The sequence below is a fragment of the Chlorocebus sabaeus genome, chromosome 18 (assembly GCF_047675955.1).
Source record: "Chlorocebus sabaeus isolate Y175 chromosome 18, mChlSab1.0.hap1, whole genome shotgun sequence".
NCBI lineage: Eukaryota > Metazoa > Chordata > Mammalia > Primates > Cercopithecidae > Chlorocebus > Chlorocebus sabaeus.
The window spans coordinates 28,350,876-28,376,756 of NC_132921.1; the positions used below are offsets into that span (position 1 = coordinate 28,350,876).

Below are 25,881 nucleotides of genomic sequence, written 5' to 3' on the forward strand. Positions count from 1 at the left end.
TGTGGAGCATCACCTCAGGCCAGAAAGACCTCCAGGTCAATAAAACCACGGGCAATTTGAAAAAGCATGACCCCCGAGGAAGAGCTCTGCGAGGGCAAATGAAGCCAGTGAAATAGGAAATATGGAGGACGCACAGTCTCACTGCATCCAAACGACAAACTCAGGTGAGTCTCCCAGCCTGTTTGTATTCCCGTTCCTTATACTCTCTCTTCTTCCCTGTATTTTAGGATGAGAGTTGAGAAGTGGGATGATTATCCCAGGAATGCATTTGAATGGAATTTTAAAAGATCAAGGAAGCCCCTTTTTGTGAGAAAGAAAGCTTAATCTGGCTGTTTGGGTTGATGATGAGAATGGTTTCTCAATTAATTATGTGGTGGACACATTCTATGAAGAGATCACTTGGGTAACTTTCACTTTGGTTTTCTAATGCATTGTCTTCCTTGCTTCCTTCCCGCCTGCCTGCCTGCCTTGTAGCTTCCTTCTGTAGCTTCAAAAAATGTATTTGAAGCACAGATGTAATATGCAATAATCTGATAACTGTCATTTGCAACTATTTAAGTTTACAATTTTTAATATTTCTACGTAAAACATAAATGTAAGAGGAAATATATAGGTTTTCAAATTATTTGGAGGTGATGCAAGCCAGGAAGGAAGGAAGGAAGAAATGTAGGAAAGGAAGGAAGGAGAAAGGGAGGAAAGCAATGCACTAGAAAACCAAAATGAAAGTTACTTAAGCCCTGTCTTACTGTCATTTTTATAGCCCTAGAACCTGAACCAGCCACAGTGTAATTTTCGTGTCTTACAGGGTTCTCAATCCCTAGCCAAATGTCCACGACTTGAATGAATCAGGATACCAGAGACCCTGTATGCCTGTATGACAGGGTCTGTGTAAGAAAGAAAACCTGTTCAATATTCTTTAACCCCCTGTGTCCCAGATTACTTCTCTGTGTGTGTATGAGCGTGTGTGTGTATGTGTGTTTGTCCTACCAAAACACTTTGAAATGAAGGGATAACGCCAGAGGCAGTAGCAAATGGTCTTGTTCTTCTACTGCTCCGATGGCCAGTTTGGGAATAATCCCCTCACTTGGTAACCCATGTTGCTTCGGGCACACCTTCACTCATGGGTACAGAAGATTATAGGAATACTTATTCTCCATATTTTTCTGGCTCTTAACATTGCCTGCCACACAGGTCCCTAAGCCCCTCAAAGCCCCCTTGTATACTTTTTAGAATATCCAAGGGCTGCCTCAAATGGACTCACACAGGCAAGCCCAGTTAGGTATCACATGAAGTCCCCCAGCCACCATCTCTGGTGCCATCAAGTGCTGCCATGCCCACTGGGAGCTGCTTCATGACAAGCACCCGTGCCATTTTTTCCGGGGAGGTCTGCATCGTCCAGCTCCTGCTGCTGCCACTAGGTATCATGATTATGTCTGGAACCAGGGCTTCTTCTGCCAGGTACTATCCCATTTTCCAGGCCTGGCAGCCCATGCTGCTGATAAGCACACCGTCCACCATGCTGCTGCTCTGGAGCCCTGAAGAAGTCAAAGTTGCTCTGCAATATCTGGAATCCTCAGCATGTGGAAGACATGTTGCATTCCTTCAGCAAGTGGGGACGGCCTCTTTCCTGTTGGAGGCGACACTCTGTTAGCTCCCTGCCAAAGAGGTTTCTCAGCCCCTAATAGACATAGGCTTCAGTTGTAGCCAGCCTGCTAGTACAGAAGACTTTCCCAGAAACACATCTGAACTCCAGCAATAGATGTTGCCTGGTTTTGAGCAATGCACCATCCACCAAGCCAACTAAGAGTACGGCCCTTGCCTCTGCACTGGCTGCAGAGCTCCCCACTCCTTTCTCACCCACCATGTATGCGGCAATCAGGTTTCCACCCCCACCCTCGTATAGGAGCTGATAAAAAATAAAAATAAAAAACCTGGAACAATTGTCACTGTTTGCAATGATATGATTTGTATAGCTAAAAATCTCAACTTTAAATCTTTTCTAAAAACAATTAGAGAGCTCAGTAAGGTAGTCAGTTAAAACATTAATATACTAAAGTTAATGGTTTTTCTAAATAGCAAAAATAATAAAATATAAATTTAAAAATCTATTTTTATATAAACTATGTTATAAGAAATGTGAGAAAGCCATATGAGAAAAACTATAAAATTCTTCTGAATTATATAAAATGTGACTTAAAATATGATTCAAAATACTGTGTTTCTAGATTAAATGGTTCGATATTTTTAAAATGCCAATAGTTTTTCAATTACATGTTTAATACCACCCCAATCAAATACCTAGCATTCCCTTTTTGAAAAAATAATATCAAGTTCATCTGGAAGAATAAAAATGTAAGAATAGCTAAGATTGTAGGAGAAAAGAGTAATGAAGTGAGACTTGTCCTTCCAAATACTGAAACATATCATTGAGCAAGACCATACCAAAAAGACAGACAAATCAAGACAATATATTTGAAATAAAAGCAACATTTTGAATCAACAGAGAAAAGATGAACTATGTATGTAGTACTGATGTTAGACCACAGACTAACCCTTGGATAAATAAATGAAATTCCCTACTTCAGATACCAGTTAACTTCTACTTCATAATAAGGCAAACCTCAGAACATAAAAACACTACCATTTGTCTAGTTTACTTTTCTGCAGGTCATCAGTTTGGCCTGGACTCAGCAGAGAACCTCCTCTGATATTGGCCAGGCTCATCATGGGTCTGCCATCAGTTACTGTCCAGCTGACTCCTTGGCTGAAGGCCAACTAGTCTAAGATGGCCTTACGCTTGTCTCCAGAAGTTGTCTTGCTATCAGCTAAGTGATGAGAGTAGCAGGGCCATATGCCTCTTGTTGCCTAGCAGGCTTATTCCTATGGCACTGTAAGGTTCTGAGAGAGCAAGCAGAGCATGAAAGGCCTTTAAAGGTCTAGTCCTGGGACTAGTAGAATATCATTTTCACTACATTTGATTGGTCAAAGCAAGTTACAAGGCCAGCCCAGATTTAAGAGGTGAGAAAACAAACTCCACCTCCTGATGAACAGAACAGCAAAGTCACATTGCAGATGGGGGATTCATACTCAAAAGGGTGCAGAATTGTAGCCGTTTTTCTAATCAGGCATACTACACCTAAATAAACTGCAAATTCTGTATGTCAATGTACGGATAAAATCATAAACTTCTTAGAATAAAATGTGAGTGACTATTCATATGAGGGATTGCAGACACTTTTCTAAAGTAAGACAACAAAACTAGATCCCATATAAAAAAAAGGTTAACGCCAGGCATGGTGGCTCACACCTGTAATCCCAGCATTTTGGGAGGCTGAGGCAGGTGAATCACTCGAGGTCAGGTGTCGAGACTGGCCTGGCCAACATGGTGAAACCCCATCTCTACTAAAAATACAAAAATTAGCTGGGCATGGTGGCACACATTTGTAATTCCAGCTACTCAGGAGGCTGAGGCGTTCAAGGATCACTTGAACCGGGAGGCGGAGGTTGTAGTGAGCCGAGATGGTGCCACTGCACTCTAGCCTGGACAACAGAGCAAGACTCTGTCTCAAAAAAAAAAAAAAAAAAAAAAGGAAGAAAATATTGACCTAGTTGACATCTAAATATCTAAAACTTTTGCATAATCAGGAAACCACCATAAAAAAGATAAAAGGTAAACCAGGTACAATGTGCAATACTAACAAATGGTTAATTCTTAAAGAGCTTTAATAATTTGACGATTTAAAAAAAGAAAAATAGACAAGTGATAATTTATAGAAGCACAAATTACAAATTATGAATAAAGATGTAAAAAGATGGTCATCCTCAACAGTAATCTAAGGCATCTACAATTAAAACAATAATAATTTATTATACTTTGACTATGGGATTGGCAAACATGGCTTTAAATGATAATTCAGAGTATGATTAAGGGTTTGGAGTAAGGAAATTAATGCACTCTTGGTGAAAATGTAAACTGGTAAAGACTCTCTGGATGGTAGTTTGGCGATAGCCAGCAACATTTTAAACGTGTATAATTTGAACTCAGCTATTCCATATCTAGAAATATTTCTACGGTATCCATATGCAAAAATTGGGCGCATGGGATTATGTGTGGAGTGGCAGTCATTTTTCCATTTTAATTGGGATGATTTTTGAGAAAGTGACATTTGAGCAAAGTCCTGAAGGTGTGGGAGAGTTCAAAATCCAGCTAGAGGGAACCACCAGAGCAAATGCTATAAGATGCAAGTGTGCCAAGGGAATTGGAAGCTCAGCCCAGAGGCTAATATGGCTGGAGGGTGGTGAGTGACCACGAACAGTCGTAAACATGAGGTCAGAGAGGGAGTTGTGGTGGGCCATGAACAGGTGGGCCATGGAGAGGGGCAGAGAATAGAAGATAGATTACACAGGACCTTGTAGGATTCTGGTTTCTCTCTGGATGACATGGGAAGCCACTGGATGGTTTTGATAAGAAGACACGATCTGACTTAACTTAAAAGATACCGCTACTTTTCTAAAAATAGACTGAAAGTGGGATGCAAAGGCAGAAGTGGAAAGCCAACTTCGGAAGCCCCTGAAGCAAGTCGGGAGATAAATGATATGGCTCTGCCCAAGGCGGTGACAGTGGCAGTAACAAGAACTGGTCAAATTCAGGATTAGCTCAGAGTAGACAGAAAATGTGAGAGAAAGAGAAAAGGCAAGAATGACTCCAAGGATTCCAGCCCGAGGATAGAATAGATAGGATATTTGGAAGGATAGAATTGCCAGGAACCAAAATGAAAAATGCTCAGGGAGAACAGGCTTAGAAAAAAAGATTAGAAATTGACTTTTGTTCCTGTTGAGTTGGAGATGTTTATTAGACAAGCAAGTGGAAATGTCAAGTAGGGAATGCCTACAAGAGTCTAGAATTTTAGAGAGAGGGTCTAAAGGAGAGATGGGCTTAGCCAGGTAGAGGAGTGAAAGCAAAGACCTCCAGCATCATCACAAGTCAAGAGACAAGTCATCCAGGAACTGGGCAATGGAACACCTCCGTGTAAAACCCGATTGTATGATCTGTTTACTGAGATAGGAGAAAACTGCCTTACGGCATAAGGTGGGACTTGCTGGCGGGACTTGCTGGCACAATGCTGCTAAAAGGTTTATGGAGATGTTTGCATATGCATATCAAGGCACAGCATTTTCCTTTGAACTTACCCATGTCACAGAGATCTTTATCCATATGTCTTACTGCTAATTTTCTCCCTAAAATGATCCTATTGTCCTGCCACTCCTTTATCTTTAAGATGGTAAAGATAGTTATCAATAAATACTAAGGGAACTCAGAGACCGGTGCAGGCGTGGGTCCTCTGTAAGCTAAGCGCTGGTCCCCTGGGCCCACTTTTTCTTTCTCTATACTTTGTCTCTGTGTCTCATTTCTTTTCTCAAGTCTCTCGTTCCACCTAACGAGGAACGCCCACAGGTGTGGAGGGGCAGGCCACCCCTTCATTCTACTGCAGCCCTTGGTCAAGTCATGACATTTTAAAACAAAAACCTACAGTTTTCCCTTTTATTTTGTGTGGTCCTGCTTCTCTATGTTCTGTCACTAAGTATTTAAAAACTCCTTCCCACACCCAGGCTAGTTGGGAGCTGAGTACTACACACTTGTAAAACCATCTCCAATGGTTTATTTTACAAGATAAGAAAAAGTATACTTGAAAGGGTAATATATCCTGGTTGATAGGAATTTTTTCTTGTTGGCTTTTACCATTTAAAACCATGAACAGAGACAAAACTGTCTCCAAGGTCAATAATCGTTTCAGCAGTGCTGATACTGGGAAAAAGGTTATCTAAGTACAGGAGACATTTAACTTGAGACCAATTTTACTAGCCATTTTTCTATTTTTCATTTAATTTATATCTGACACTTTAACACCTACAGCACACTGCATCCTTAATACCAGAACAAAAACAAATAAAAATCCCTTCTTCATACCTGCCCAATTTCCTGAAAAAAGATACAAAAATTATTACAAGCTTACTAATTGCTTTTAAAATTTAAAATTTTAAGTCTTTTCATTCACTGACACTAAAATGTGTGCTAATGCATTGGCTTACAAAGAATCTAGTGGCTTCCTCACTGCAGCCCACATGGTACAGTATTCTGTTATGTAGGCTGAACACTGTGGTTTGCTTCTTTTCAGCAAGAGCTACTCCTGCACTCTGAACTGAAAAAGAATCTGAATACATCGGGCTCAATTAATAATATGACGGCTTTACTGACAGCAGGATGAAGTTGAACATACTGAACCAAGATGAGAGGTGAGAAAGACACCAGTTTAGGCCATTTGGGTTTCTTGCTAATGTTGAAAAAAAAAAAAAAAAGAACAAACACAAGATGTTAAACACTCTCATCTGGATGTTTAAACTTTAAGGATTGAATAAAGGCCTCCTCCAAAAAAGCAAGAGCAAAGAAATGTTAGGTGATTTATAAAAAATTGGAGGACTAAGGACTGTTAAGACATTGGAATAGGAATCACTGAAGGAGTGTGTGTTGCGTTCTCCGGAGATAATTAGAGCTTAATGTAGACCCACATGTTTAATTTTTTTCATATCTGTTAGTGCAAACTCCCTAACAAAGTCTAAATGAACAAACATTCTTTTTGATGATCATGATGTGCAAAGGGCTGGGTTTATCCAGGGCAGCGGAAGGGAGGGAAGTGAAATACAGAACTGAATACAAAACATTTAAATTGTAAATTCTCCGAGGCCACATCCGATGTCTCTCAAAGAATCCTAGCACTATGCTAAGCACACAAAGGTGCAATTTTTTAAATGAGCAAGAACTTAAAAAAAACAAACATTGAGTAATATTATATGATTCCACTTATATGAGGTACCCAGAATAGGCAAATTCATAATAACAGAAAGCAGAATACAGGTTACCAGGGCTGGGGCAGGGGCAAATGAGTTGTTTATTGGGTATAGAATTTCTATTTGGAATAACAAAAAAGTTCTAGAAATGGATGGTGGTGATGGTTACATAATATTGTGAATGTACATAATGCCACTGAACTGAACATCTAAAATTGGTTAAAATGATAAATTTTATGTTCTATATATTTTACTACCATGAAATTTTTAAATAAAAATAAAAATAACAAGCACTGAGTGCTTGGCTACACAGGAATAGCGAACTGTTTTCTCAGGAGGCTCAGGCCACCTCTTCACAGAAGCCTCGGGGGAACCCAAGCACCCCCGTGTGTGGGAAGCCCCGCAAAGGAGCGGCAGTGCTGGTGCTGGGGCTGCCTGATTTGTAGGAAATAGAAGCCATCTCTCCCACTTGAAGATGATGTATTTGCTAACAGAGACTTCCGCTTCCTGTGAAGCAATCTTTCACACACTCGAAGACACTAGCCCCAAAATACTATGGGGTGGAGGTGGGAAGACCTGAACTTTGGTCTCAAGTATCTCACTTGCCATCTGGGCAATTTAGACTTCTCAGGTCTCAGTTGCCATTTCTGCAAATTAAAGTAATGGGACCAGATGTTACATGGCTTCCACCAGCTCCACAATTCTCTGATTCAAACGTATCCCTTAACTGTTTTTTTCCATATAGTTTCAACTTAATTACATGATGAAAATAGTTTCCCATTTCTTTAGCCATCGCTATTATTTTCTGGATTCTCCAGTTCCTTCCTGTTTTTGTTTTTTGTTTTCCAGAGGAACAGTGATCCAAAGTAAACATATCAGTTTCATAAAGTTATGATTAGTGAATAATATGGAGAAGACATCATTTGTAAATTCTAACTATAACACAAAATCACTGTAACTCTTTCTTTTTTGGTTTTTTTAAGTAATAATATTATACTGCTGACTTGTTTCTGACAATTGATAAATTATGTAGTTGAGAATCAAGTAATACAGTAACAGTAACTATTTTCCTTTCCTTAGATCATTTGGGTGATAAAAAGCAGCCCAGTGACTCCTCCATCCACAGGTAAGGATGAGAGTATGAACAAAGAAACTTTCCATTATTCAGAAGCAATAAGGAGCATGCAGTGGTTCTTTACCTAACCTGTAGTTCCTGTATTCAAATTAAATTCATTCTACTCAGTCAAAGCTGCTGTTAAAAAGAAAATTCTTTTTAAAAATCTTTTTCAACATCTAAGTATATTTTAGGTATTATAATTTATGCCATTTCAAATCTATCAGGTGTGGCTATATCATTGAATGTGTGTATAAAGTTGTTAGGGTGAATTCAGTTTTAAAGCAGATTTTCTGTCAAACATCTGTTTACCTATATGATAGCAAGTATCAATCTGATTGAGCAATTCACACTTCAATACATTGATTTTTTTAAAAATGAAGTAGATACACCAAAACCCCTAAAAGCACTTGCGGGGTAACAGACAAATGTACCCTGAATAATAAAGTAGTATGAAGAAACAGATACCATCCCAAGAAAGGGGGAAAAAAACAACATTCATGAAATGAAAGAACACATTCCCACTGTAAACTAATATACCAACAAGATTTCAATGGGATTGTTTTATTAGGTTATTAGGTTTTTCTTATTTCATGGTGGATTAAGTTTCTAAATCAGACTTCAAGTATATTATTATCAGAAAATACAGAAAGTTCCTGCACTATAATATACACGTTTTCTTTTCTTTTCTTTTTTTTTTGAGACAGAGTCTCACTCTGTTGCCCAGGCTGAAGCGCAGTGGCACAATCTCGGCTCACTGTAGCCTCCACCTCCCAGGTTCAAGCAATTCTCATGCCTCAGCCTCCCGAGTAGCTGGGATTACAGGCATGCATCATCTTGCCCAGCTAATGTTTGTATTTTTAGTAGAGACAGGGTTTCACCATGTTGGTCAGGCTGGTCTCGAACTCCTGACCTCAGGTGATCTGCCCACCTTGGCCTCCCAAAGTGCTGGGATTACAGGCGTGAGCCACAGCGCCTGGCCCATATTTTCTTTAGATAATGATAAATCATATTTGAAGAATGCCTAAAAGGATCCAATAATGCCTCAAATACACAAACCTACTAGAACAGGTTTTATTCAAAATTACAATGACAAAATAATATACGGAGGCAAAAATCTTTATTAAATGACCACATCGTAATCTGATAAAATATTTCCTGATATAAGAGAATGAATTATGAACTGGTTTATAATATATTTTTTAAAACCCAAGGTAAAACAAAACTAATAAACTCTGCATACATTATCATTTACATTTTATGATTATTTTCTATTTGGACATCCTCTTCCGTATACCCATTGCCCTGTGCTTTTCACTGATTTTCTCAACTACACTCCTCCTCCTGGACTGTGAACATTTGCTAAAAGTCTCTTTAAAACACCACCACCACCACAGATGTCCCACTGCTGCCATGCTCTCAGATTGTCTAGCTCTCCCAGAAAAGGACAATAAGCTAAATAAGCTAAATTCACAATAAGGTGGACCTAAGGGATAACAGGTCTTTTCGAATCTGATTCCTCCCTTCTCCTCCACCCTCACCTCTCACCACTGGGCCTCTCCTTTCCAGCCACAGTGAACTGCTTTCTCACACTTCACAATCATGCCTAGCATGATTGGCTCCTTCAACCTTCACCATGGAGCAGCCTTCACGCACATACATTCCCTCTTCCTCTTCATGCTTTGGCTAACTCTTCATCTTCATTCAGAGCGATTCCAGGAAAACTTATTGACACCCTCCACCTCCCACCCTATAGCTGGATGTGGTGTCTCATTTAGGTATGTATGTACAGATATATCCTTTGTATGTGTGTATATACATATATATCACTGATTACAATGTATACTTATCATAGCACTATTACAATGTATCACTGTTTTTACTGTGTCTTTCAATAGGCTCTAAGCTATTTCAGGGCAAAGATCATTTAACAGTCAATTTTATATCCCTAACATCTAACATAATGCTTCACTTATAGTCATAGATTGTAAATGGTAAATGAATAGCTAGATAAACAAATAGTCAAGGGCAGGGAGAGGTTGTCCTGTTCCTAAAGTACATTATGGAGGCAGCCACCTCCCGCTGCAAAAAGTGAGCCATTCCTGATTTTCACTACATTCTGTACTTGTAGTCAAGAGAAGTAACCGTTCAGATAGAGATAGGTGGGTCAATGGATGGATGGATGTGGATGGATAGATAGATAGATAGATAGATAGATAGATAGATAGATAGACAGACACAGATTCTTTGTAGCCTAGGAACAAACGGCCTAAAATTTATTTTTAAATACCCCACCGAATCTCAAGGCAATGACTAAAAGGGGTTGGATCAAAGGCATTAAAACTCAGCTACATCTACTTTAAAATTTTATACAGGGTAGCCCAAAACTGATGGTGGTACCCAGTGTACTGCAAGGGTACCAAATACCTGTTGAAATAAATTGCAAACAAGTCCGGGTGCAGTGGTTCATGCCCATAATCCCAGCACTTTGGGAAGCCAGGGTGGGTGGATCACTTGAGGTCAGGAGTTCATGACCAGCCTGGTCAACATAGTGAAATCCCAACTCTACTAAAAATATAAAAATTAGCTGGGCATGGTGGCGTGTGCCTGTAATCCCAGCTACTTGGGAGGCTGAGGCATGAAAATCACTTGAATCTGGGAGGTGGAGGTTGCAGTGAGCTGAGTTCATGCCACAGCACTCCAGCCTGGGCAACAGGGTGAAGCTCTGTCTCAAAAAAATAAATAAATAAAATAAATTTCAAACAAAAACCAAGTGCAGATTAGGTCTAAACAAATTATTTTTTACTTAAGACAGTAACCCCCAACTTGAAAACTACCAGCTTCTGAATCATAATAAGGTATCCTTGAATTCACATTTACAGGCAGCATTGCCAATAGACAAAATAAATGCTTCTCAAACACAAGGATGACTATTTGTCAAGTATAGACGACGGTGTGATTAATAAAATCCAAATACATTTAAAGATGGTATTGAATTTATAATCAGTTTATCATTAAATATTTTCTCAGCTAATATGAAATAAGTATTAATGAGTCCTTGAAAATGTTGGCATTATTTAAAGCATCTCATGCCAAGAAAAGGATTGAGAGTTGCTAGTGTAGGGTTCTTCATAAACTCTGCAGAGGAGGTTGGAGTTTCCGGGCTCCAGTGCCTTAATATGTATATATGTAAGCTAACCTCTTTACTTCATTTCACAAAGATTATTAACAAAAATAGTTGCAATGTATTAAGTTTTACTGATGAAACATAACGAGAATGGACTTACATTTGGAGTAATAAATTTGAATAAAAGGAAAGTAAACAACTATATACACACATGCTAAAACCCATATAAAAATCTATTAATTTAATTTATTGGGTCTCCTCCATAGATATGCTCATCTACAGAGTGTACTGAAACTTTCTCTTAGCACAAAGTTAACTAAACCCCTCAGGCTGCTTCGAACCTGCTTTCTTTCCCACTTCCACTTTGTAAAGAGCTCCAAGTTCACTAACCAAGTGGTCCTTCTTTAACAGCAATAACAAGAAATGGGGAGGAAGAATAGATAGGAACTCAACAGCAACTCTAAGGCGGGTTGATTACCTGGTCTTCCTTAAACTGGGGGCTCTTGTTAAACTCACTTTGCTTCCTGAAGAAAAGCTGGGCCAAGATGCGCTCTGCTGTAACCTGGATATAATCGTCCATGTCAAGGGTTTGAAGCTGATAGTGTAAACCAAAAGAAGGTATGTCAGCATCTAAAAGAAGATATGTCAGCATCTAACTACTCAGATCCCTGCAGAGATCTTACAGCTGTCAAGGCATTTGCCATACTACACAGTACTTGGAGAGGTGACAACATGCTAGCAGCCCTCACTCTCGGAGCCTCCTCGGCCTCCGCGTCCACTCTGGCAGCGCTTGAGGAGCCCTTCAGCCCGCCACAGCACTGTGGGAGCCCCAGTCTGGGCTGGCCAAGGCCGAAACTGGCTCCCTCTGCTTGCGGGGAAACGTGGAGGAAGAGGTGTGGGCGGGAACCGGGGCTGCGCGCCGCGCTTGAGGCCAGCGCGAGTTCCGGGAGGGCGTGGGCTCGGTGGGCCCGGCTATCGGAGCGCCCGGCTGATGCTGCCGGCCCGGGCAGTGAGGGGCTTAGCACCCAGGCCAGCAGCTCCAGAGGGTGCGCAGAGTCCTCCAGCAGTGCCGGCCTGCCAGCGCTACGCTCGAATTCCCGCCAGGCCTTAGCTGCCTCCCCGCAGGGCAGGGCTCCAGACCTGCAGCCCGCCCTGCCCAAGCCTCCCCCAACACCCACCGTGGGCTCCTGCGCCCTCCGAACCTCCCGGACAAGCGCCGCCCCCTGCCCCGCGGTTCCCGGTCCCACCAACCGCCCAAGGGCTGAGGAGTGCAGGCTCCCATGAGACTGGCGAGCAGCTCCGCCTGCAGCCCCAACGGGGGACCCACTGGTTGAAGCCAACTGGACTCCTGAGTCTAGTGGGGACTTGGAAAACCTTTATATCAAGCAACGGGATTATAAATACACCAATCAGTACTCTGTGTCTAGCTCAGGGTTTGTAAATTCACCAATCAGTACTCTGTATCTAGCTAATGTAGTGGGGACTTGGAGAACTTATCTGTCTAGCACTCAGGGTCTAGCTCAGGGATTGTAAATGCACCAATCAACACTCTGTCAAAATGGACCAATCAGCTCTCTGTAAAACAGACCAATCAGTGCTCTGTAAAATGGACCAATCAGCAGGATGTGGGTGGGGTCAGATAAGGAAATAAAAGCAGGTTGGCGGGGTCAGCAGCAGCAAGCTGCTCCAGAGCCATTGAATGATGTGTAAGCTTTGTTCTCTCCCACTTTATAGTAGGTCTTGTTGCTGGTTACTCTTTGGTTGCACACCCACTCATCGTGAAGGTCTGCAGCTCTACTTCTGAAGCCAGCGAGACCACGAACTCACCAGAAGGAAAAAACTGTGGACCCGTCTGAACATGTGAATGAGCAAACTCCGGACACACCAAATTTAAGAACTGTAACACTCACCGCCAGGGTCCGTGGCTTCATTCTTGAAGTCGGCCAGACCAAGAACCCACCAAATCTGAACGTACTATGATCTCCTGGAAACGGTCATCTTGTGTACCAGTTTCGCCTTGCCATGGGGAGCTTACCTTTTCAACTCTGAGCGGTAGGGAGAGTCTGATAACTAGACGGCCTGAAGCATCTGAAACTTTCTTTAGAAGGGATGGATGGAGCAGGAGCTAGAGACAAAAGGGCTTCTCAGAATTCCATGCCCAGAGGCTGCCAAACAGTTGGTTCTGGTGCTCTGCAGTCAGAGACTGATGGTCTCTCTCCGCTGGGGCCAGTAATTACCGTCTGCTGGGCCGGGATGTTCAGTGGGCTGGGTCTGATTCTCTGTGTCTGTCTTTGCGTATACGGCTGTTGCTGTCCTTATTCTTCTTCCCACTCTTGACATTCTCTTTCTCAGTCTGCCTCAGTTTCTCTGTGTGTGTGTGTGTGTGTGGCGCGCGCCTACCTCTCTGAGTGTTTCTCCCTGTGTTTATTGTTTGCACATCTCTGCACATCTGCCTCTGAATCTGTCTTGTCTGTATGTGTGTGTGTTTGTCTTTATGTATGTTCTTGTGTCTGTCTTTCTTCATGTATAGGTCTGTCTGTATATTGGCAGGCGTGTTTCTTTCCTTCTGTCTCTCTATGGGTCTCTGTCCCTCTGTGTGTGTATGTCTGTGTCTCCTACTTGTGTGTGGCTGTGGTGGTCTTTTCTTTGCGTCACTCCCTTTTCATGTCTGTTTCTCTGTGTCTTTCTCTTTATTGGGGCCGTGTGTATGTGTGTCTCTTCCTCTCTGGGCATCTCTCCGTGTATCTATCACTGTGTGTGTCTGTCCCTCTGTATGTGTGTGGCTCTCTCTGTGTTTCTCTCTGGGTATATGTTCTTTCTGTCTCTCTGCCTGTCTATCCTCCCTCCCTCCTTTTTCTGTCACACTCCTGATGCAGAACACATCCCCCGTCACCCCATCAGAAGCACTTCCCATCACTTCCTCTGATGGGGGTTGGCGGATTATCCTCCATCAAGGTGCAAATCAGACATTCCTGAGGGTGGGTGAGGAGTGAAAAACTTCCTCCTACCCGCAAATTCTGATTCATTTATTTATTTCCTGTTGTAAATCAATTCTTGTTTTCTTTCATTTAAAACTTCGTACTTCTGTTCTCTTTTTAAAATATTCGTACTCTTCTAATTTGGGATTTGTATTTAATGGTTTTCAATTGTCATTTTTATCTCTTATAATTTTAAGCTTTAATTTGTTGATATTAGCCTTTCATGTCACATTAAATCTTATTTTGCCTCCAAAATTTTGATTTTTAACATTTTGCCTTTGTCATATTTTGCACATACATAACATTTTTATTCTAATCATTTTTCTATTCTTTTCTTATTCACTTTTTAAACTTTAGCTTGCTATCTTTGAGTTTTCCCTTATTTTTCTATTTATATTTTATTTGATCTGATTTTGCTTTATGATTTGTTCTTATTATGGCTATTGAGAATGATGGCCAAGAGGGTGGTAGTCACACTGAGACCCACACCGAAATTCGGGGTCACCAGAATCCTCCTTCCCTGCCATCCCCTGCCAATAACACCTACAGCCAACTTTCTGCTCTTTCTCATATAGCTCTCCATAAACCTCTTGCCAGGTAGGCCTAGGAAGGTTTTGAGACCAAGGTGCTAGAATTTGCCAGTCTCTCTCAAAGAATGGAGGGAGTCATCCTGGGAAATGAGTTTCACCAGGATCAGGTCCACCTTTGGACTTAGGCCCTGTTGAGACTGCAGAATTCACCTGTGCTTCTCCCTGGAGGCCTTGTTGGGTCTCCTCGTAGGAAGAACCACAGCGAAGAGAAATGCCTGTCTGTTCCCAGACTCACCCTAGGGGTGCCCAATCAGACTGTTTTACTTTCCACCCAGTCTCAAAAAGCAACCTAGTCCTAAGAATTTTTAAAATCTGAATTCCACAATGTATCCCTCTCTCAAACCCATAATTTCATCTAATTAAGGAGCCCAGGAGTGAATTTTTTAAAGCAAATAATTATTTAATGCAGTGAACAATTTATCTTAGTCTATGTTTTGTATACACAGGTCATCGTAGATTTCCCAAAATAAAGAATGAAAGGGAAGAAATTCTACCTCGGTACTCCTGAAGTTTCTCTTCTTATAGAAGAAACTCACTCTCCCTCCCCTTCTCCCCACCCTTTCCCCCTCAAGTATACTTGAAAAGTAAGTTGGGCATGCTCACTTCATCTCCTCTCTCTTTTTGCTTGGGAGCTGGCAAACCTTCCAAGAACATGCACTTTTACTTTATGCCATAAGGTATACAAAGACCTGCCTCAACATGGGGAGGCCTATCCAATTCTGGGGACCACTATTAGGAAACCCAGCTGCCCACAATATTAGTATATTCTCTAATATATGATTTATTACTAATAAAAGTGATTTGGATCTCTATATGTTGACTTTTTTATCTTTATTTCTAGGTTCAAAATTTCAAGCATTAAGAGAGAATGTGATATATTGGATCCCTTTTTAAACAGATGAGAAGACTATTTGATTCTCCTGTTCACATGTTAATTCATCCAGTTTATTTATTCATTCGTTTAATACACATCTACTGAGGGCTCCCTTTGGTCCAGACACATTGCTTACCAGAATATTGTGCAGAACACTGACACTTGGCAATCTCTCTCAAGCTGGCTTATTCTCACCTGGTCTTCACGTTGTAGGCAAGAATGAAAAGTAAATCCTAATCACATGTGCTCTTAATGTAATGCTGGGTTCCAATAGTGAAAAATACCACATCTTCAATGTGAATGTTGAATTCTATGGTACCTTGAGTGCCAATAATCCCCACCTAAGGAGGAAAATGCTGTCTATTTAACTTTAAGCAAATAAAATGTACACTTGTTGTCTTGGTGAAATTATTGATCACACCCCTTTGACTCTCCAGAGAGCCTAATTTGGATGATCAATTATATGGATACCATCAGAAAATCTAATTCATTATTCAATCAAATATTCATTAAGAATAAGTGTTAATAGGGAAGAACAGATGAATAAAAGCACATGGTTATACAGGAACTCCTAAGTAAGGGTAAGAGTGGAAGGTAGAGGCCATCCTTCACTCCTTCACATAAAATCTCCTAGCCCCACAAAAATCAAAAGATAATAAAGTAAATGTTCCCTAAAATGTATTAGTGAGTTCAATACACAGAGCATTATGGAAAAGGGTATCAATCACCATGTTCTAATTAAGGGTTACAAATGATGTTCCCTAACACAACAGGCAGAAGATTTACATTTCAGTGTTCTATCACCCCCGTGCCTTCCTTTGCACTTGCTTAGCAAAAATCATCCTTCTAGGATAGCAACTTCCTAACAGTCTTCCTTAAAAGGGGTTAAAAAGTAAATTTGTACACAAATGCTTACACACAAACACAACAAAATGAAGTCTAATCCTTGAAATATAATTAGTGAAAAATCACAATGCCTTTTTCCAATTTATTAAAGCCTTCACTTCTAAAAACATAAAACAAGACTTTTGCTATGATGACATAATGAGTAAATTCCAGTCTGGTTTTAGTTCTTTCTTTTAAGATGGAGAAAGGTACAGACTTCTTAGAGAAGGCCATTCCATCTGTGTATACTATTGTTGATTTCCCCAGGGAAATCCATGAAACTCTGGAAGAACTACTGCCAAATCATTATAGAAACATGCTACACAGCTTGGCTTTTCTTATGGTACCCATATAATTGATCATCCAAACCAGGTTTTCTGGAGAGTTAAAGATGGTGATCAATAATTTCACCAAGACAAGTATACATCAGGGATGCCCTAGACAAACTGGAGTATGGCCACCCTACTGATGCTCCATGTCTCCCCAGCTACCCACACTCACATTGCACTGAGAGGTAATCTGTTATTTCACACTCTCCCAAGGGCAGCACCTTCCACTGAGGATGCAAAACTGAAAAACCTCAGCAAACGTTCCAGACCTTCCATCATCATGATAACATCTTTACCACTTCTGAAATATTCTTAGCCTCTTTTCATGCACATCTTGAATCGTTCTGTCTCATTAAACTCAGAAACTACCTTGCAGGATCTTCATGGTTTCCTCTGTAGCAACTGTGCCCACAAAGCCATTAGGACTGAGTCATTCTATGTTATTAACAACTGAAGCAAAACTAAAAATACCTCCCATTTGCTTCTTTCTGCATTAAAAAGCAAATTCCCCCCCAAAAAAAATGTTTAGAGATAAATTACCTTTCCACATCCACTTAACACATAGTGCATTTTGTTTGCATTAAAATGAAAATGTGGCTGTCATAATCCATTATAATTCTGTTACAAATTCTGAGTGTACCCAAGGTAAGGGTATTTTGATGCTTACAAAAAAAAAAGGAAGGCCGGGCGCGGTGGCTCAAGCCTGTAATCCCAGCACTTTGGGAGGCCGAGACGGGCGGATCACGAGGTCAGGAGATCGAGACCATCCTGGCTAACCCAGTGAAACCCCGTCTCTACTAAAAAATACAAAAAAAAATCTAGCCGGGCGAGGTGGCAGGCACCTATAGTCCCAGCTACTCGGGAGGCTGAGGCAGGAGAATGGCATAAACCCGGGAGGCGGAGCTTGCAGTGAGCTGAGATCTGGCCACTGCACTCCAGCCCAGGCCGCAGAGCGAGACTCCGCCTCAAAAAAAACAAAACAAAACAAAACAAAAAACAAAAGAAAAAGGAAAAAGAAACCCCATTAGCCAACATCCTACTTAGCAATTTAGCAATTCATACAATCATAATAATAATTAATATTTATGCAGCCCTCACCAAGAACATGCAATTTTCTATGTCTTTTACATTTATTATGTCACTTCTTCCTCACAACAACCTTATAAGTTCAGTGGCATTATTCTCCCCATCTTACAGATGATGGAATTAAAATCTAAGTTGGTTGAGGAATTTACATAGGTCCTCACAGCTAAGAAATGGCAGAACTAGGATTTGAACCCAGGGAATCTGACACCACAATGATACAATATAACCAGTTGAGCATTTAAAAACAAATGAAAAGAGAACTCTCACAGGCATCCAGTCTTTTCATTAATATAACTATCTATAACCAGAGAAGTTTAGTTCCTAAATCCACATTGAAGCCTCAGTCAACCACTGAAAACATGATTGCATTATCTGCAGCAAATTTCTTCCCATAGAAAGAATGGGTGAGTTTATGACTCTTCAAGAGAGATACAAATTATAGCAAATTTTCTGTTAATTATATCATAATCTTTCTGCCAATACATTATAATTTCCTGTGGAAGACCTTGATTAAGGAAAATAAAAAACAACTCAACTTCAACAAGATTTTGTCATTAGGAAGAATATAAGATGTACTTTTGAGTCCATTATCCAACTTCTATTATATATACCTACTAGTCAATTTTCCCTGGACTTAGCTGACTGCTGCCCTAGAAACACAAATACTCATGCTCTCTTTGTGTCATACCTTCAGGGTGATATGTCTTTTGAGATATGGTACATAATACATACCTTCAGGGTGATATGTGTTTTCAGATATGGTACCTACCTTAACTTGCCTGGAAGCAATGTCTCAGTTGCAGAAAAAAATACATCATCAACATTCAAAGTCTGAAGTTCATCATGTGTGGAAAAGAACAACAAGGAAAAACAGTCTTCATTCACCACATTCTTTATCCAGTGTAGTATATTTTTAGGGAAGAAGATTACTTGGCCAGCTATAACATTGTATGTGTAACTACTTTACCATCATCATCAACTACCCCAATCTATGCTGTTCCCTGAAATATAAGCAGAAAAACATAACCAACATTACTTTGGAGCAATGTTTCTCAACATCTTTCCATTACTTTCCAAGTTATGCTTTTAGACTTTTTTTCTATTACCACCCTTTGCAATTTTAATACCGTACATATACTGTAGATCAGTATACTGTATAAATCTATTGTTTATATACTCTATGCATATCTATTCTTTATACATAAAAAGGGTAAGACTTTTGTCTCCCTCAAAAGTTGTTACCCCATTGGGGGCAATATCACCTCCTAATAAGACTGCATGTTTTACACTTTGGTAGGCCGAGGTGGGTGGATCACTAAGGTCGGGAGTTCAAGATCAGCCTGGCCAACATGGTGAAACCCTGTCTCTATTACAAATGCAAAATTAGCCAGGAGTGGTGGCGCATGCCTGTAATCCCAGCTACTTGGGAGGCTGAGGCAGGAGAATCACTTGAACCCAGGAGGCAGAAGTTGCAGTGAGTGGAGACTGTGCCATTCCACTCCAAACTGGGCAACAAGAGCGAAACTCCATCTCAGAAAAAAAAACAAAAACAAAGACTGCATATTTTAAAGTTTAAAAAGACTGAAGTCACTTGGGTAGGATGTGTGCATGTTCTTAGTTCGTTGTACAAGTAGGAATGTATGTGCTTGTGTGTATGTATGCATACAGATATGTGTGTGCTTTCCAGATAAGAAAAAGTCTACATACAATTTTAACAATGACAGCTAACATGTAGTGCCTTTAATATACGTCAGGTATTCATGTGATCACTTTACTTGATTCAGCCTGATTATTCCTTACATCAATCCCATGAAGTATGGTAATATTATTATCCCTGTTTTACAAAAGAGAAAACTTTGGAGAGAACATATTTTCCAAGATTACTCAGCTAGTCAATGGAAAAGCTGAGATTTGGACCCAAGCAGTCTGGCTCCAAAGTCTATACTTTTTATTCATACTAAATCATATTTTGATTCTGCTTCTATAAAATTATATACTTTCTCATTCTCTAATCTGTTCCTCAGTACTACCCTGTGAGGTAGGCAGAGAAGAAGATACCATTATTTCTGTTTTATCGGAGACTCATGGTCACAAAATGGGGCAGCTACAGGGGCGGACAAAAAAGAAGTCTTCGTTCTGTCTACACAGACATGTATAACTCGAATCCAGATTGGTATTAAAGATGCAGGGGAAAGGTGGCCGTCTAAAGAGCTCTCTCTTCATCCACAAGCAAGGAGCAGCAGCAATGTGTACCTATTCATATCAAGGCACCAATTACTCCAGATACAGAGCAGAAATTACACAGGAGTCAGTAGGATCTTCGCGTTGAAGCCAGGCACACCAGCCAGCTTGCCCACCCTACTCTCAGGGTCCCTTCTAAAGCTTCCATGAAGACAATCAGAAGCAGAAGCAATCTCCCAGGACGATAGGAGTAGAGGGACTTCTTCACATACTGTTGCTTGGTTTCTTACCCTGATTGTGAGAAACAGTAATCTCACAATTTTCTGGGCATCCAGAGAATATTCAACTCCATATAGCTCATATTATGAACTCTCAGGACTGCCTGAACAACCTCCTCAGGCTGTGCTGGGTCCCAGGGCCTATTTTCTACTACAGAAGGCTCCAGACCCATTTCCCTAGCTTGGAGTTTCTTTTCAGGGGTCCCCCCCCTCCCCCAAGGAAAGTCCACTGAACTGCCTTTTCTTCTACTGTTCTGCTACTGCTCAGTCAAGGCCATGAAAATGAATCTTTTAGAGATTATCCTCTTTTACATATTTTATCTAGGTGGAAAAAGACAAGAAGTCAGAAAACATGAGCTTTATCCCAGTGAATCCAATGACGACAGTTTATCTTTAGAAAACCCAACTAATCTCTCTGGCCTCCTGTTCTCTTATAAGAAAAAAAGAATAGTTTGGTCTTATATAAAGGAAACTCTAATCTCTCTCTCTCTGTTGTAAATTCTAAAATTGAATGCATTGTCCAAGAATAAGAAAGAGGGCTTTCTTAACCACAACAAAAACATCACGTAAAATTGGCTACATGTCTTTAACTAGATTGCCAAGGAAAGACCAAACTCTGAAAGTTCTGTGAGGGCTTAGTCACTACTGCTTCCCCAGTGTCTGGAATGCAAAAGGAAACCAATAAATACTTTTGGGAATTAATGAATTATTTGAAATTCAAGTAAGGACACTCATTTTACCTCCAGCTATCTCTATTTCACTAGACTTCAAGAGCATTCTGAAAAGTCTGAACCACAAAAGGGCATCCAATTGGCCTGATCTTAGACTTCAGACTGAACACAGCAAACTACTTTGTTATTCCGATTGTTGTTATTTTCCTTAGAGAAAAGCTGTTGTTTCTTTGATCATTAAATCAGAGCTACCGGTTTTAGCTTTGGCTCAGAGGACCAAACAGTGATCTTATTTTAACAATAGTGTGTGAAAAATGATTTCATACTGAAGAAAAGAGTTCAAAGTGATGCCGAAAATAATTAAAACAAACAGACTAATGCTTAAAGGCATAAATGTTTGTCTATCTCTTAGTTAAGCAGATTTCGTAACAACTAAAATAATATTCTCAGGACAAACAACTTAGATGCTTAAGAGGAGAGTGTGGGCAAACTAGTTATACCTGAGCAAGACAGTCATGTTCATTGGCGTTGAAGTGCCAATGAAGGGCCTGGAGGCCATTGCTTTTTATCCTAAGGGTCCCCAGAGTCATTTGTGATCTCTGACTGTTGAAGCTGGTGCCAAAGGCCTCTTCTTCATTGCTGAGATAGTCTTTGACATTGTTCCTGTACCGGGCCCACTGGATTGTACCACCAAGGAACTCAAACACCTGGAAAATCATAAAACAATCCACCATAAGCATGGAGGCCACCTCCTAAGAGCATGGGGCCATCATGGCCTATAGAATAAGAAGGAGGCAAAAGGGAAAAGGCAATGGTGGTGAGGTGAGTTTTGGAGTCCCAGAAAGGAAGAGGAGGAATGGGTCTGTAAGAGTCCAGGAATGGCAATAGTAACACATGCAGTGCTCTCAGTCTAGACCCTGTTAGACATTTAAAAAGACACCCAGGGTGGCAAGAGAATAGGGGAATTTCCATTTGTCCACGTGCAATTCTCTACACTAGTCAGACATGGAGCTATCTACTGAAGAACATTTCTGTCTGAAGTCAACAACGCAACTGTCCCCTCTTCTCTCTCTCTCATCATCTTTCATCCTGGCTCACAGTTCATTCCTTCCAATAGAGAAGAAAGCTTAGTAAACATGCAACGGGAAGGTGATTTTAAAGTTTCCATTAAGAATAATTATTTTTCCTAATGTGTGTGATTCATACTTTGGATTTAGGTAAGTTATTAAGAAACTGAAATTCGGGATCAATAGCTTTTGATACTATGGGAATCATTGTTTGCAGAGGCCAGGCTTCATGTTTGAAATGAATGTCTGTAAGAGTTGCTAATATACACCAAGGAGAGAATCAGCACTCCTACTGCTGTGGTAATGATGGAGGCCAAGAGACACATCAGGAAAATGCTCACCCGTGACCACAGCCTCTTCTTTTCCTAGGGAAAATTAGAAAGCCATTGTTCTCTACTTAAGACACATTAGAAATATTGCCTCCTTTCTTGGTTCTTAAATTTTTCTTTATACTAACTTCAACTAAAATTCACTGACAACCATGATGAAAGGAGCTATTTTTAAAGTATACTTAAAATGTATGTTTTAATTATTTCATGTTAAATCAGGACATGATCAGAGCAGGGGGTACTACATTTCTTAAGATGATAGCTGACTTTCCTGAGCTCTGTGTGAAGGGTCTTAAGGGGAACTAGTCTCAAGATATAAACACAGAAATTTTGCATTGTAAAGAATACTAAGGATTCCAGCTTAGCTTCTATGTCTCATTTTCTTCATGAGGAAATTGAGGCCCAGGGTGGAGCAATGACTTGTGGAAAGCCGCACTATTACCTGTAATTGTAGGTGAAGAAAGAATTTCTCCTGATTCCTCTTTTATGCCACTAAGTCAAAGTACTATCACTGCATATCATTTCAGGATCATTAAATTATCTTTTTTGTTTTAGAAATGGAGTCTCACTATGTTGCCTAGGCTGGTCTCAAACTCCTGGCTCAAGAGATCCTCCTGCCTCAGCCTCCCAAGTAGCTGGGACTATGTAAGTGCACAACACCCAACCAGATCATTAAAATGTAATACTTATGAACCAGCATTCTCAAAGGAAAGTTTACATTTACACATAACTGTAAGGTCACATTTACATTTTTAAAAGAAAATGATAGCATATAACTTTATATTTCTAAGAGTAATGCTTTGCTAGACATTAGTATTTCTTCCTTAATCACTGGCCTTGATCAGTGTTTCTCAAACTTTTTTTTTACTACATCTACATCAAGAAATACATTTCCCCTTGTGATCCAATACACGTAGATATATACATGCACAAACACACACGTACATACACACTACTGAAACAAAAGTTTCACAAAACAATATTTGTTATTGTATTAATTTTAAAATGGCAATTCAAATCCACTATATAGATTTCATGACTAATGGATTACAACTTGGAGTTTGAAAACCTCCTGGATCCCTTTAAATAGAAGAGAGGAAAAATTATTACTCTGCCTCCCCAAACTGATAAAGCAAACACTAAAAGAAGGACAATGAAAAACCAGCTGCACAAAAAAATAAATAAATAAGTTTCCCCTTTTAACTTGTCTGAAATTCACCGATCTGCATGATTAAAGACATTGCCCCTAGAAAGTCCCAGTTAAGAGGCATATATTTTACCGGGTGATAAAAACCATTAAGCCAAAAGCACTCATTAATACTATAAGCAACAATTCAAAGGGAGTTGGGCCATTAAAGAGCTAAATGGGGTGTGAGTTTAGAGTTTATGAGAGAGGGTAAATCGAGAAATATTCATAGCAGGAGATGCTATCTTTCTGAAGAGGGCCACTTAAGAAGAGTTGATCTAAAGAGGGGTTCTTGCCTGAGCTCTGCATAAGATCTTGGAGGGAACTAATCACAATATATAAATCCCCATGTTACCATTCTAGAGATAATGTTTATCGTCCCCATAGACAAACTATTCTGCATTTCATCTTCATGCATTTCCAATACTGAGCTGTCCATTGGCAAAAAGGAACAATCAATTCACTGAAAAAGAAAGGAGGGGAGAGGAAAAGATAGCTCTAGCAAACTGGGAGATCCCAAAGGAGAAGAATGAAGATTCTTAAGTAAGGGTGTACCTGTATAGAGCTGAAAGTGAAGGACATGAAATAAGGAAACTATCTATTCAATCATAATCTTGGGTTAAAAAAAAATCTTTGAAAGAATTGCCAAATGAAAGACCAATAAAACACTTCCTTTGGTCCCCAACTCTTGGCTCACTGATGACACATACAGAGATAGTAACAATAATAACCCACACTTATCTCCTTCTCTCACTATGTGCTAGGTACTGTCCTGAGTGTTTTACAAACATTATGTGATATCATTCTTACAGTGATTATCAGGTGCTATTATTATTCCCATTTTACAGATGAGGAAGCTGAGGTATAGGGAGGTGTGGTAACTGCACCAAATCACAAGACAGAGCCAGGTTAGTGTTGGAGCAAAGCACCTTTTGTCATAATATTCTTCCATGACATTGGTTCTTTTTGGCATCTGATGGTGGGGGCTTAGCCTAGTAAACTCTTTTTTTACTCGAATCAGTCTTGTTTCTTAATAATGTAATTTTCCTAATAGTTTATGAAATAATCCTGTTACCTAAAAGTTAATCTTTACGTAAAATTCATTTTGCATCTTTTTTCCTGGTGATGAATGGTGGTTGAGTAATCTAAAAACCCCTACTATAATCCACAAAACAGTCAGCCACCCTTCTTTCCTTCATACCTTTGTACCTTTACTCCCTCAATAAACATGATGGTTGCCTACTATATTCCAGGCTGTATGCCACTCCTCTACATTAAGAGAATTTTGAGTAGCTCATAATTTAGGAGAAGAGGCAGAAAATAAAGCAAATAACTACAATGAAATGTGCTAAGTGTTATGTAGAAATATATACAAAAGTCCTGTGAGGGCCGGACGCGGTGGCTCACTCCTGTAATCCCAGCACTCTCGGAGGCCAAGGTGGGCAGATCAGGAAGTCAGGAGACCGAGACCATCCTGACTAACATGGTGAAACCCCATCTCTACTAAAAATACAAAAAAATTAGCCGGGCGTGGTGGCGGGCGCCTGTAGTCCCAGCTACTCGGGAGGCTGAGGCAGGAGAATGGTGTGAACCTGGGAGGCGGAGCTTGCAGTGAGCCCAGAGATTGCACCACCGCACTCCAGCCTGGGCGACAGAGCGAGACTCCACCTCAAAAAAAAAGAAAAAGAAAAGAAAAGTCCTGTGAGTATACAGAAGACTGATTGTATCTGAGAAAGTAAGAAGACAAGTCTTCACTGAAATCGCAACTGTGAGCTGGGCCTTCAAATCCCAACATGGCCACACTAGGTGGGCACACTTAGTCAATTACATTCTAGTCCAAATTTCTGACTTGTCTGTAAGCAGCTCTATGACAGACCATATGGTAAGAATGTAGACCCTACCTGTGTCGGGCAGCCTAGGTTCCAGAAAGGCTGCAGGTTAATCTCTGATGAAGTGATGGAGAGATGACCTTGGGGCTTTCCTATCATATTTGATCAAATCTAAAATACATATTTTTCCACATTTTAATATCTCTGAAAATGAGATATGTTTTAAAATGAGTGGTCTTTTTGACTCCGTGAAATATAGTGTGACCACTTTTCTTTGGTCTTATCTGACAATAGTACTATATGAATCTTCAAAACAAGTTTTACACAACTTCACCATTGACTGTTCTTTCTTGGAAATTGGAAAATGCAGCCTTCTGTCATAAGCATTATCTGGGGGCTGTGCTTAGCATTCATTTAAATGGCAATACAAACAAATCATTAACTAAACTACACTAAAACTCACTGAAGCACTGAATCAGAGAAAGCTGCAGCTGGATAAGGTGATTTTGAT

The 25,881-nt window shown here is 40.2% G+C and overlaps 1 protein-coding gene across 1 annotated transcript; it reads right to left on the reverse strand.

Annotated features, from left to right (window-relative positions):
* Positions 1–1,678: 1,678 nt before the first annotated feature.
* LOC119618603 (uncharacterized) lies at positions 1,679–23,980 on the reverse strand. The gene is given in 9 exon segments (XM_073006502.1): positions 1,679–1,906; positions 11,566–11,717; positions 11,944–12,461; positions 18,599–18,785; positions 18,788–18,830; positions 21,460–21,666; positions 22,166–22,277; positions 22,279–22,391; positions 23,897–23,980. Coding segments are annotated over 9 exon segments (1,644 nt in total).
* Between the last annotated feature and the right edge of the window lie 1,901 nt (positions 23,981–25,881).